This window comes from Micrasema longulum, unplaced genomic scaffold, assembly GCF_059751315.1.
Source record: "Micrasema longulum isolate JH-2025_06_02 unplaced genomic scaffold, ASM5975131v1 h1tg000260l, whole genome shotgun sequence".
Classification (NCBI taxonomy): Eukaryota; Metazoa; Arthropoda; class Insecta; order Trichoptera; family Brachycentridae; genus Micrasema; species Micrasema longulum.
This window is the reverse complement of record NW_028277464.1, coordinates 2,090,196-2,104,899: the sequence shown is the minus strand read 5'-3', so window position 1 is coordinate 2,104,899 and position 14,704 is coordinate 2,090,196. Positions and strand designations below refer to the sequence as shown.

At 31.8% G+C, this 14,704-nt stretch overlaps 1 protein-coding gene across 2 annotated transcripts in view; it reads left to right on the top strand.

The window, feature by feature from the left end:
* Positions 1 to 7,001: 7,001 nt before the first annotated feature.
* Positions 7,002 to 14,704, top strand: part of GATAd (GATA zinc finger-domain containing protein GATAd) — a 28,827-nt gene continuing 21,124 nt past the window's right edge. Inside the window, exon 1 of one of the 2 annotated variants that reach the window (XM_088223980.1) lies at positions 7,002 to 7,321. In XM_088223980.1, coding sequence (XP_088080106.1) covers positions 7,169 to 7,321 — 153 coding nt within the window. In that variant the 5' untranslated portion in view covers positions 7,002 to 7,168. The remainder of the gene's footprint in view (positions 7,322 to 14,704) is intronic. The other variant, XM_088223979.1, reaches the window with a different exon arrangement.

Genomic DNA, 14,704 nt, shown 5'->3' with positions numbered 1-14,704 from the left:
ACAAAACTTTAAAAAATCATAGCGTTGGTAAAATTAAAAATAATTTATTTTTTTTGGCTTATTAACAAATAAAAAGCGCCGAACTTCCTCATTGTTTCTTTATTTCTGTCACAAAATTTTTTCAAGGTATCAAAGGGTAGAATTGGTTTTAAACATGTTAGATATAGGTAACAATTTGATTCAGATTCACAATACACTGAGTAACACAGATAAAGTTTTATTTTATTTTATTTAAATCAAATACATAATCTGCTAATATTGTTTGAACAAGTTTTACTGTGATTATTTGAATATTGAAAAAGCGAAGTATTTAAATTTTGAGAGTTTATTTTTTAAGTGTGTTATCTTTAGACATATTAATAATGTAAAGTACCTATTTCAATTTCTAGAGAGTTTATATGTTAATATTTTACACAATTGCTATTTGTAGACATTTTATGTTGTTAATTTTAACTAAATGATTTATATCAGGGTATTTATATTTTATTAATATGTCTGTCAATTGGTTGATGTGTAACAATAAAAGGGATTTATTAATTAATTTTAAAATTGTTTATATAATTGTAAACATGACACAGATTGGCATAAATAATATGTAAAAATCTTTTACGGTGTGATGTGATTAAAATGAACAATATCAATAAAAGTACCTAAGATGATTATTGCCATTTTCATTATTAATATTATAAGGTTTATTTACCAATTTTTTTTTTTTTTAATGTGTGTCAGTTTATGAATTAAATGGTTTTAGTTTTCCAACAAATTAAATTTATGCTATCCACAAATGGCATTACTGCTCATAACGGAAAAATAATTATATATCTCTTAATTTTCTAAAATACATTTTTTTTTAAATTCAGTAAAAAGAAATATTAGCGCTCTTATAATTTCAATTTGTTGCAACAGAGGGAAAACACTTTTGAGAAGGAATATGGAAGTCTAGGCATTTACAGGGCTTATGACCTGTCGTTGGCTGGTTTAAGTGGCCACTTTACACACTATGTAACATTCACCATTCTTCCTATGTTAAAACATTCACATTTCCTCAACTCTTCCATCTGTTGACTTTTGTGATATAAAAGAGCTGACCCAAATATTTCAATTTTGGTGGCCATTTTCAACGAGTTGTAAATAACTCATTATTAGAATATGGAAATGGGGCTCGAACCTCGGACCTCTGATTCTTGAGTCCGTAACACTAGCCATGGGGCCACAACCCGATTCAGACTATTAAAATGACTTATCGTGGCAAGATGTAAAATTGAGTCAAGGTTTTGTAAGAAATTTTGTGATTTAATAAATGGTTACTATGAACAGAGTGTATGTATTTATTGTATCAATTATTGTAGTTATAAAGAAAGATAAAATATTTTATTTTGAAAATAATTATTGCTGTGATAAAATTATTTAATGTATAAAATGGTAAAATAAAGTATATTAACAAAACAATGTTTTATAATTTATTTATAAAACATAATATAGGTAATATTAATTCTGCGTCCAGGCGGATGTTCTGCATGTGAAAGAGAACCAGAACCCTGGACAAGTGTTCTCTACCCGATAACTACGATCAGGTAAAAGTTCTAAAAAAGGAAATTAGGTGTACATAGATATTGTTTGCTAACAATTCTCGAGGTCCCGAGTTTGATTTGAAATATTGTTTATAAGGGGATTTTACACTGAAATATTTCCTTGCTCCTGGGCTGGTATTCTTAACGGAATTGCGCACGAAGAGATCGCTCTGTTAGTGTGTATTTAGTATGTAAATACGCAATGTGTTTTTTATGCGCGCCTTTGCATTCAGAATACCACCCCTGAAGTGTAAGACTGATCACCCTATCTTCATGTAACATATGATCAAGATATGCAGCATTTTTAGTGCACTAATTTAGTGCCCTGTGCACCAATGTGTGAGGGTAGGGAAATGATGAATTATAAAAGACTCTTCTAAATTTTTCTTAAGACATTTTTCATATTTATTTTTAACAACTCAATGAAATGCATTTTTTATTCCTGTCTAAATTCAAAAAATCTAATACAGTAAAATTTTAACTATCCGGATAACAAGTGCCAGATTTTATTACTTTTGAAATAATACAGCAAATTGGAATCACATTAAAAACTTATTTTAACATGTGCAGCAATGTTAATTGCACAATGAAATTAAAAACATCTACTTTATTTTTTATTTCCTGATAACGATTTTGATATTTGGCATTCCGTATGACTAGAGTTCGGATAAACAGAGTTTTGCTGTACCTTTTTTGCTTATTATCTGAATCTATTTTGGCTATCCCAAAACAAGAAGAGGAATTTGTGTATCTGGGAAGTATGTTTACTAGGAATAGAAATAATCAAACCTTGTCAAACAGATGTTTGTCGCAGGAGGCGAAATTAGTAGTTGACAGTGGATTACCTTATGTGGAATTGGAAAAACAAGGATGGAAGTACGCTGAATGCTGTCGAAATGCGATCTCTCGGGCAAATATGCACTTCAGGTGTGTACATGTTGAGATCCATGCATTGTGTGGCTGAGATAAGCATCGACCAAATCAGAAAAGGAGTGCCGTGTTGGTTTGGACACGCAGAGCGAATTGACAGTGAGAGAATGGCTAAAAAGATTCATGATGCGAAAGTTGATGGATGCAGATAATGAGGAAGACCGAGAAAGACATGGCACAACCAAATCTAAAAAATACTTGTAGACTGACTGACTGAGAAGATGTATAAATATAGAGAAAGCGAGGTCTGTATGTAAAAAACGTAGTGAAATGGCATTTTATCCTCTCCTGTTTGATTCTGAATTTTACTTCTTTTACGATCAATAATGTGATGGATTTGATTGTTCCACGTCTAATTTAGTCTTCATCGGTTTCTACGTCCATCTTCATCAAAATATTTATGGATGTTCTTTAGGTTAATAACCTGTCTTAATTTTATCTACAATGTTTGATATTTGCATTAGATTATGCATGGAGCTCGGCATTTCAAAACAACTTTACAAGTATAATATATTGAAACCATTGACATGTAATACATAGACATGCCCTAGAGAGTAAAATATTTTTAAAAGTAGTGACATGAAAACATACCAATAGTTACTTGGTACTGTTTATTTACACTAGGGCTGCATTCATTTGCCACGAAAAATGTAAGGATACTCGTTTTAGGTACGTAAAACAGTTTGTATTTTAAAATTAACATTCGTTTTTGGTGGATCCCAATCAGGTTCTTTCCTTATTTTTTTTTACTGGATTTTTAACAACCATAAGATATTTTTAAGTCACGTTTATTATATTTAAAAAAGTATTTCTTATCAGTGCATCACTGTAACTAAGAAGAGCTTCGCAATTGCGCAGCTGGGCGTAGTTTGACGATAACGAAAAATAATAGTTATATTAGAATATTAATTGTTTTAAGCTTTGTTAAGGCTGTAGTCGGGTAAAACGAACGCAAAATTAGGAAATCATACGATTTCGCCATTTTAAAACAATGTTTTTTAAAAATCGCGCAATAAAAAAATAAATAAAAATCATATATTAGATAAAAACAATATTTTTTATAGGTATTTCTATCAAAAAATGTACTTAAAAGTTTTATATAACTAAAATATAATTACTTTTAGACCGGTAGATTACGTCATTTCAAATTTAGACTAAGCTTATGAATCTGGGATCTCAATAAAGACTCAAGTATTGAACTAAAATTTATTATAATGATTTGAAGATAATAAATTTAACAAGGAAGTGGCCGCGGCAGAATCTTAATTTTTTGTTTTTGAAAAGAAATATAAGCATTTTAAATCACATAAATTTTTGTAAAATTTTCCTTTATTTCTACGTAAAATTATGCAATCGGTAATACCATTAAAAATTATCGAAATAGTTTATTTAAAACCTTTTTTTATAGAATTGTATTTTTTTTAATACGATAATTCTAGTTGTAATATTCAATTTTAAACAATATCTTGTTTGGGTTTTTATTACATTCAGACCGGCCCTTTGGCGGCCGCAGACGGACGTGTTTTCTGTGCTCTACATTATACAAATATTTACTACTGAAATGTTACACAATTCTTATTACAATGTTAATCTAAAAAGTTTTTACGTTTTCACGACACAAGTAGGCATTCTTGTTTCAATTCTAAACGTCACGCCTGGCGGTCGAAGAACGACTAAATACGCGTTGGGCATGAGTTAACTGTCATTATTTTAGAGGGCTCAGGGCATGTCTATGATTAATATGTCAATGATTGAAACATTTTATTTTTTTAATTGGAAATGAAATATAAAAATGCGCTTGTAAAACATGGTTTATTTTAATAAAAACTATTTTCATTTACTTGTCAATTATTTTTAAATAGACCCCACCCTAATCCAGTCCACAAATTAAAAAATAAAAACACAGGTAATACTATTAACAGCACAAGTACGTAATATAAAAGGTCTTCCATTTAAAATAGTTGAATATTATCCATAAACCTGTCTCCGAAAAACTCTTGACAGTTCTATTAAAATTGTAGACTTAAATAGTTTATTTTAAAAAAAAACACAAAACTCTTCATGGATAACACGATGAAAAAGACGAATAGAAACAACCACAGCTGATTTTTTCCATATTTGTAAACAACTTGGAACGACTAACAATAGATTTTTCTAATTTTTTCGTTAGTTTAAGATTTATAAATATGTGTAGTGACTACTAAACGTTTGAAATGTCATTACATTTTTTTATTTTAACCACATTTTTTATATTACTTCTATTTCTTACTTTATAATTCTACATTTTAGATTCTATGAACGACAACATGGACGACCGAAGGTAAAAAGATAGTGTTGTGCATAACCAGTTTGAAAAATCACTTATTTGCATGCCAGTATTTATTTATAACCGATTACGAATATAATATAATATTCGTAATCAAACAAACAAACAAACCATCATGCCGTTTCCCCGTAAAGGTAATCACTCTATTTTTGCATACAGATCTCGCTTCCTCTACATTCATACATCTTCTCATGCACGCGCACTGATTATTCCTACTTTTGACATGTCCATCTTCAAGAATTTGTTAGATTTGGTCATGCCATGTCTTTCTTTGTCTTCTTCTATTTCTGCATCCATCAACATTCAAATCGTAAACATTTTCAACCGTTCTTTTGCTGTCCATTCACTCTACATGTCCGAACCAACGCAGAGCTCCTTTCTTGATCTTGTCGATAATGCTTATCTCAGGCTTACATAATGAACGGATCTCAAAATTTGTGCATCTGTCGTATATGGTTTTACCACGGTTCGTAATCAGGTATAAATAATCAAAAACACGTTAAAATTATGTACCTACATCAAAATCAATTGTGTAATAGCAATGAACATCAGTCGACAATTAAGAACCTCACGAATAATCTTTAAAAGGAGGAGAAGATGCAGCAGTCCTAAAAATATTACCTACGTTACTTTCTGTTAAAATTATTAAAAAATATATATTTAAATGAGAATACAATGAATAAAGAACTTCCAGTAAAGCTCGAAAGAAAAATCTGATACGTGTATTCGTAAAATAGATTGTCAATCATTGACCTATTAATAGGTCGATAGGTCGATAACTCAAAATAATAATCACTTGATAGGTTCCTGAGATATCTTAAAGATCTTTCGAGTCATCCGTTTATTTTGTCATTAATCAGTTTTTTATATTTTTATTTTGTTATTGTCTTCGAATATATTTTGTATAACCGATTATTTTGACGATAACTGATAATCGGTACATAAATCTGGTTCTTTAAAATCCGGTTACAATAACATACTCGATTATTTTCATTATACGGTTACGTGCATTATTAGCTAAAATCCTTTGTCTATTTGGGTTGCCTGTATTTAATATTTTTATAAAAATATATTGCCAGTAGTTATTTGATTTCTTTGTTTTGGAATCGTATTTTTATTCCAAAGCTCGTAAATGCATTATTTATATAATATTATGCCAAAACATTTTATACAAAAAATATTATATCCTATGCGAAAGAGTGTTTGTTTGTTTGTATTTCCTTCACGTGGCAATGGAGTAACCGATCAATTTGTTTTTTCCACAGGAATAGCCAGAGAGCTTAGGAGTGTCGTTCAGACCATTTTTCATCCCAAAAAATTTCACTCCCTCGGGAAAATTCTAGGGGGAAAAAAACATTTATTTTAAAACAATAACGATGCTACGTCGCCATAGACTAACGGACCTCCGCTTTTTGCATATTGATAGTTGGAGGACTAAAAATTGATCCAGGCTACCCTTTATCTCGAAAAATATATTTTTCTATCGGGAAAATTCTTATTGTTAAACGACAAAACTAATTAAGTGATTTCTCCCTAATACCACGCAAGCTAAGCCACGGCTAAAAGCTAGTTTATAAATATTCATGCAAAATGTGGGTGCAATATTGAGAACCAAAAAAATCATTTTTATTAGAATTATTATTATTATATTACTTATGGTATTATTATTTAATGTTTATGTAAAAAAATGCAGTCAACGAGTAAACTATTGTGTTACTACTACCACCAAGCCATAGGAGTAGACAGAGAGGATAGACCGTCACACACGTCTATCCTAACATCCATACCTATCTTCTTCCACATGCATATATCTTGTCATGCATGCCCATCAGTTAAATATGCTTTTGACATGACCAGACTTAAGATTTTGGTTTATCTGATCATGTCACGCCTTTCTTGGTTTTCCTCATCCTACGTTACCATTAATTCTCGACATGTATGTCTGTTTTATCATTTTTTCGTCATCCAACAGTTTTAACACGACTTTTCGTTTTGCAGTATGAAAATCAAATTGCTTTAAGTTTGATAATTAAACAAATTTATGAATGAATCGTATCTATAATATTTTGACATTTAAATACAAAAATTGTACAATTTTATTGTATTCATAAGGATTTTGACGGAAGTGTATTTATGAGTGTTTGAACATGTTTTTGTGATGAAATACAGATGGCACTGATTACAAGCTGACAATCGCGATGTCGCGCTGCATGCTTGCATTACACATTTTCTCGGAAAAACTTTTTTGTTTCTGAGGCGGCGGGTCATATTTATTTTTTTTATAAATGAGTAGTTTTAGTTTATATATAAACGTCACACCTTTCGTAAAATATTCATAAATATGTGTAATGTGCCACCAAAGTTTTACTCCGTGTGTCGCCTTTGTTTATCATTTTGTGGCGATAAATGCAGTGATGTCAAGTTATCTATTTTTGACGGTGATAAGAACGAATCACATCTTTCCGAAAAGATAATGACGTGCCTCTCAATAGTGGTATGTTTGTTTTTAAAATTTTCTGATATGCATTAAATAAGATTAAACTAGATTAATCTCGCATGTGTGAAAGTTTTCGGCAGGGGGTCTATTCTTGTTGAGATTACGGATGCTGATAAGCGCCATTATAACTTTCTCGCGCCTGTTGGGTATTTTCGCTTTGTGATATCATATTACGGCCTACGCAATATCCCATCCATGTTCATTTCTCGATGACTAATAGTGTTTTTTTATTATGGAGATCACTCTGTCATTCATTCTTCCAAATATTCTTTACATCTATCGCTATCAACGCCAGTAGTTGTACGGAACACTATGAACTTTGAGACAAAGGATTGTCGGAAGGAAAAACTTTATTTTTCGTACATTTAATTTTAGCTACACTTGTAATATGACCGATCCTTATAAAACTTACTGCTGGACAATTATTACGAAAAGTACTTTTGGAACTCACTAAATGTAAACTAATAAATCATACACAGCGTATCATGTGTCAACAATAATAAAACACTTGAGAGAAATAGAGAATTGGAACTCTCCCACATAACTGTTTCATATAAATAAAACATTACTTATAAATTTCTACATTAATGAATGTCATTGCATATTATTGCCCAATATGCCTAAATAGTATAATAAAATTAACGCATGAAGTTTTGTTTGAGAAAAATTAGAATTTAAAAACATTCCCAAAAAACTTTATTTGCCTATTGTACTTAAACCTACATACATATATGTACTTAAATCTCCTTTCTCTTTTTTTTATTTATTCAAAAGACAAATGTTTGTCACAAGAGACAAAATTAGCAGTTCACAATAGAGTCCTGGTCCCGACCCTGATGTATGGGAGCGAAGTATGGGCTTGGAAAAACAGGGATGAAAGTAGGCTGAATGCTGTCAAAATGCGATCGCTCAGGCGAATGTGTGGTAGAATTATGTACGATAGTTGCACAAATGTTGAGATCCATACATTATGTAAGGCTGAGATAAGCATTATCGACAAAATCAAGAAAAGAGCTCTGCGTTGGTTTTACTTCTCGAAAATCTCTATCAAACAAGCCAAACCATCACACCGTTTTCCCTTAGGGATAGGCAGAGAGGATAGAACGCCTCATCACTGTTTTAGATGAGGCGTTTCATACATGCCTCACTTCTTCACATTCATACATCTTATTCAAGCACCCCAATTATTTACACTTTTGATAAACTATAATAGTATATACCTGACGTGCGAGATACATACTTATTCTTATTCTGAAAAATGAGGGTCAGTCCTACATAAGTTCCTGGCGTCACTATGACCCATGTGGATTTTTTGTGACGGGTCCCTGTAAATGAGTTCCCACCCTTCAAGCCTAGGTCTATAGAAAGCCGGGTTACTGAGTGGAGGGCGAGTACTCTCAGATTGCAATGGTTGTGGTCCCGTGCCTAGTGTCTCAGACTCGCGGCTCAAAGGTCCGTGGTTCGAATCCCACTCTACCCCGACGTGATTCCCATTTTCTCTTAGTGAGTTACATACAACTCGTTGAAAATGGCCCTCAAAATTAAAGATCTAAGTAAATCATAAGAACGCAAATATTTATTTTTACTACAAAACAAAATATTGTTAAATCTTCTCCTCCAATTCCATGTCCCAGAGATATGTACATTTTAAAACAAAGTAATACCTCTGACACTCCGGAACGTTCCTACGGGCCAGTGTAGTGGCTACACGTATCCATAAATTTTATCTGCAAAAATTAATTCAAATATTGTACCAATAATCTCATGTGTAAAGGCAAATGGCCGTAACTTAAGTTGCGGCTGTTAAGCGTAACAGGGCTCAAAGCATTCTTACAACCGGCCTCTATCATATACAAGCATAGATTTTGCTCTATCTCTTTCCTTTGCTGAGATATTCATTATCCCAATAGCCGCAAAACTTTATTCATTTGATATATGTTTTGGCAAAAAGCATCATTTTATGTTGCTGCTTTTTACCACGGCACAGCCAAAACTTGCGGCCGTTTGCTGCGACATTAGATGATACGATACCCGCGGCGTCCAGGCAAGGGCAAGCCTTATTCATGTTGTGGCACTAAGGCGAAGCGGGACGAAAAGCTTATAACATAGCTACAGCTTTTTTTTTTTTTTAAATAACTTTGGCAGAGATCTAGAGGACATCGGAACATTCTGTGATAACTGCAGCGCAAAAAAAAGAACCGAGTCCCTTTTTTGTGTCTAGGAGATATATAAATAATAAAGATATTTCTCCCAAGACATTGAAGATCGAATATCTCGAGCCAGGGCACGCTTTTATGCCTGCTAATAAAGTGCATGGCGCAATCACAAAAAAAGCTCAACAAAATCGGCAACGTGTATGATATCTAAGATTTTTCATCAAACATAAAAAAGCTAGAAACAACACAGAAGTTTATTACTTCGAACACGAAGATGTCCTAATTTTTTTTAATGAGACAAAAGCGGTGTTTCCCAAAGGATATAATATAAGTAACCTTAACATTATAGAATTTCGGGGGGTTTTACATCAATTTATGCAAATAAAGAATATGACGAAGCAGACTACAAAGAACTGAATGTGTTTTTAGTAAAATTAACAAAATTTCTCAAAGATTTAATCAAGAAAGGTTTTATAGATGACACAATGGTGTGTAAGCAGTTAGAGCATAGAGGAATACCCCAAGAGAAAAAAGATGATCTTATGAAAATGATATTGACTGTTCCACCAAATCGCAAAGATTTCTTTTTAAATCTGAAAGTGAATAATGATGCTCTTGATCTAGGTAGCCATATTGATTCTGATGTGTTATCTTTTTTGGATACGTATTTTATTTAAATAATAAATTGAATTTCTTGCATTTCATTTTTACTTTTACTTTCATTTTCATATAACAATTCAAAAATAACTTTCATTGCATATGCAAAGGGCATATAGCGGCAATTTCAGATTGACGACTTCATGGCGTCATTGATTGACATAATATCTTTTCAACAATACTTTATGCATATTACGGATTATACTGATTTCATGAATTAAAAAAGATTTATAGACATTTTAGGACAAGTTATAATGTAATAGTTTACATCATCACTTTACACGATGAGTAAGGTTCACATTTTTTATTTATGTTTGAACATCTAATATATATTATATTCTGTGATATAAAACTGCTCTAAATTTAATCAACACTAAGCATGGCAACGATGTCGGGGCTCGCAGTCTAAATACTGGATTATTTTTATTCAATATAAAAAATGTTTACTGTCACTGGAGAATTCTGGTTACCGGAATTACTCGCATTATAACTGAAAAACAAAGCCATCAGAGATAACGTAATGGCCGAGTGGCGGGGCCCAGAAGCAGAGCGGGCGCAGGGAGGAACGGTCGTGTAGTTTCTGTATCTGTAGGGAACAGTACGTATTTGCTTTGCTCCGATATTTTAAATTACTAGTGAAAAAAATGTGAGAAATCTCACAAAAAAAACTAACAACATGTCGATTTGTTTTGTGGATATTTCTTGATAAAACTCCATAGTTTATTATTGAAACCAAGAAGATTCATTGATAAGTTTATTTATAATTTTATCATAATTATTAATAACATGTCATCCCATTGCTTTACAGAACATTACAAGATTTTTAAAAATTAAAATATAACCACAAAAAGGGCTCAAAAGACGACTTTTAAAACTGGGTCTATGGAGACCCACATAAGAAGCCGAGTTGCGAAATTGCGGCTCATTATCAAATTATTTGTGCGACGCTCTAGCAAATATGTAGCGACAAAATACATTTTCTTTAATCATATGAAGCTTACTATACTTTTATGGCAAAAACATGTTTTAATCATTTCTAAGAACTGTATTTATACTTTTCAAACTTAGTTTGTATAAGAAAACTTATTTCAAAATTGAAAATAGAGCATAAAACAAAATAAAACTTTAAACCCGTTTATCTCAAAACTACTATTTTTGACTTGCGTCTATTTGCCTTTGCACATTAGTAATGTGTTATGTACTGAATAATGATGAGGAAATAAAGAAATCAATATAAAACAAGCATAGTAAAAAATTAAATGGACTGAACGTCCTTATATAGTTATATACAGTAGCGAGCACTGAAATCTTTCCAGACTGAAAATATTAGTTTTTTTAAATATTTTTTTTTTGTTGTGATTTCTTGATAGCTTTTCAGTCCAAATTATTAAGCAACACTGTTTAAATATGATATACAAAAAAAGTGCCTATTTAGAGAGCAATTTTTTTTTTATAATTTTATAGTTAATTTGTAGATTTTTGAATTTTTCACACAAAAATGAAAACTGCTCGTATAGTTTTAAAAACCACATATTTATTTGAAATAAAATTACATAGGTACATAAAACTAACAATTATCAAAAACCAACAAAATCAGTACTTTGTTCCTCCTTTTTTTTATTACGGCTTCAATACGTTTTGGCATGGATTTCACCAAATTTTGTATGTAATTTTGGGAAAAAAAAATTCTTTGACGAAGGCTTCAGTTTATTTATTTCGATTGCCATTTTATGCCACAAGTTCTCGATAGAGTTCGGGTCAGGACTATTTCCGGGCCAATCCAGTGTTGGAATTCCACGAATTTTCATATATTCTTTGACCTAAAAATGATTTTAATAGTGTTATATTTTTTTAACATTATAAATGGGTGTCAAAAAAAAAAAAATACTTACAGTTTTTGCTCGGTGACACGGTGCAGAGTCATCTTGGAAAATGCACTCAGAAATATAGGAATAGTGCATTTCAATTGACGAGAATAAACACTCTTCCAAATTTTTTTTGTGAACTTCTGCATTCACAGTTCCTTTTATGAATGCTAATTGCCCCACTCCATAAAAGGAGAAACATCCCCAGACCATTTGTCCAGCAGGATGCTTCACTGTTGGTCTAAAACACTCATCTCTTAAACGTTCTCCAGATCTTCGTCCCACGTACTGAATTTAATCAGAACCAAATAAATTCTATTTACTCTCATCAGAGAAAATAACTCGTCACCAATCGATTTCAGTCCAAGTTTTATATTTTTTAGCCCATTCTAAGTGGGCAATGCGCATTTTTTTGGTGAGTAGTGGCTTTTTTGCATGCCACCTTGCAAAAAACTCGCTCTCTTGGAGTCTTCGGCGTACGGAGTGAACACCCACTTCAGAACCACCAGCTTTTATGAACGTCGACCACTTCTCTAATTATTTTAATTCGGTCTATACTCAAAGCAATTTGATCGATGAAGCCTGCATAACCTCCCCACTCCATCAAAGCACACGCAATGTTGCTACATCTTCAATTAACTTTTCTTACGACGATGTCCGTAAAATTCTTACTAAATTAGATTCTAGCAAAGGTGCTGGAAGCGATGACATTCCTCCATTATTCGCAATCAAATGTGCAAATCAACTTGCCAAACCTCTAACAATTATATTCAATCGCTCATTAAAAGATGGAGTCTTTCCGAGTCACTGGAAAAGAGCACTTATCATTCCCATTCATAAAAGTGGCCTCAAAAATAAAGTTGAGAATTATCGACCGGTCTCAATCTTACCAGTGTTTGGCAAAATATTTGAAATGTTAGTTTATAATCACCTTTTATCTTTTTTTATTTTTTTTTATTTTATTTTTCTTTTTTAAATTCTAAACAATTTTTTTTTTAAATTCCCGCCAAACTGCAAAAGCAGTTTTTTTGCAGGGATTTCTCTCTTTAAACATTTTTGTAACACAATATAATAAATGTTTGCATAAAATATTTTTAAAAAAATCTTAAAAATATCAATAAAATAAAAGTTAAAAAAAAATTAAATACAAGTAAATCAAGTCTTTTTTGAAAACGAAATATATAAAAAATAATAAACAAACACTTTTTTTGACAGTTTTAAATTGTTTGGTTTCCCCATTTTTTTATAATTTTTTTTTTTTTTTTACAGACTAAACTTAGAATTTAGAAAAAGATTTTTAAAACCAATTTTACTTTGTTTTTATTCATATCACTATTTTTTATTTCGTCATCTGAAGTTGCTTTACACATTCCAAATGAACAGCACGGTTTTATGCGGAAACGATCAGTAGTTTCTAATTTAACGCTCTTCACAACCGATATTGCTGAGTATATGGCCAAGGGATTACAATCTGACGTTATTTACACTGATTATTCAAAGGCGTTTGATCGTGTTGATCATTCAATCCTCTAAAAAAAGTTAATAGCAATCGGAATTAATAGAGATCTCTTATGTTGGCTTGGTTCTTACATCAGTAAAAGGAGTCAGGCAGTCGTCGTTGGCGGGCACTCTTCTGACTTTTCCTTGCTTCCATCTGGTGTCCCTCAAGGTAGCCACTTAGGACCCCTTTTATTCAATGTATATGTTCATGATATAGGCGATTGTTTTAATAACTCTAAATACATTATGTATGCAGATGACATGAAGGTATACTTAAATATTGAAAATACTAATGACTGTCATAAAATGCAGGAGGACCTCACTAGACTGTCGGTTTATTGTATAAATAATAAACTATCGCTTAACCCTGAAAAATGCCTAAAAATAACATTCAAAAGAAAGACCCGTGCCATCGATTTTAATTACAAATTAAATAATACAAATATTAAATCTGTCGAAACAGTCCGTGATTTAGGTATCCTCTTAGATGAAAAATTAACTTTTAATCGTCACATCGATGGTATTACTGAAAAATCTTTTAGAACACTAGGATTTATACTACGCACAGGCAAACCGTTTCAAAATACCGATACTCTTAAAAAATTATATTTTTCTTATGTTCGTAGTTTACTAGAATTTTCTTCACCTGTCTGGTCTCCTTATTATAAAATTCATTCCTGCAAAATTGAAAGAATTCAAAAAATGTTTATAAATAACTTAAACCGTAGATTACATCTCAATTTTCCAGATTATCGCCAAGCGTGCGTTTTTCATAATATCCAAACTCTCGCTGATAGACGAACCACAGCTGATATAGTGTTACTCACCAACATAATATCTGATAAAATAGATTCCCCCGAATTGGTTAACCGCATTCATCTTAAGGTACCACAGAGACAAACGCGTTATACACAACTTTTCCACATACCTAAATGCAGAACAAATTCGTCAAAAAACGCTACGATTAACCGTATTATGGATACGTATAACAGGAAATTTAACGAAATAGATATATTTACCAAAAATATTAAATTTATCAAAACTGCCATAGGTAATAAATTGTCTTTGTCCGCATCCTCCTCTCCGTTGCTCTCTATCCCTGAACATATATAAGTTTTATAGTGAGAAGATCTTTTGATATAATTATGTATCCCCGTACTGCGGGCCAACTGTTTGTGACACTTGATTTTTTATAATCCGAA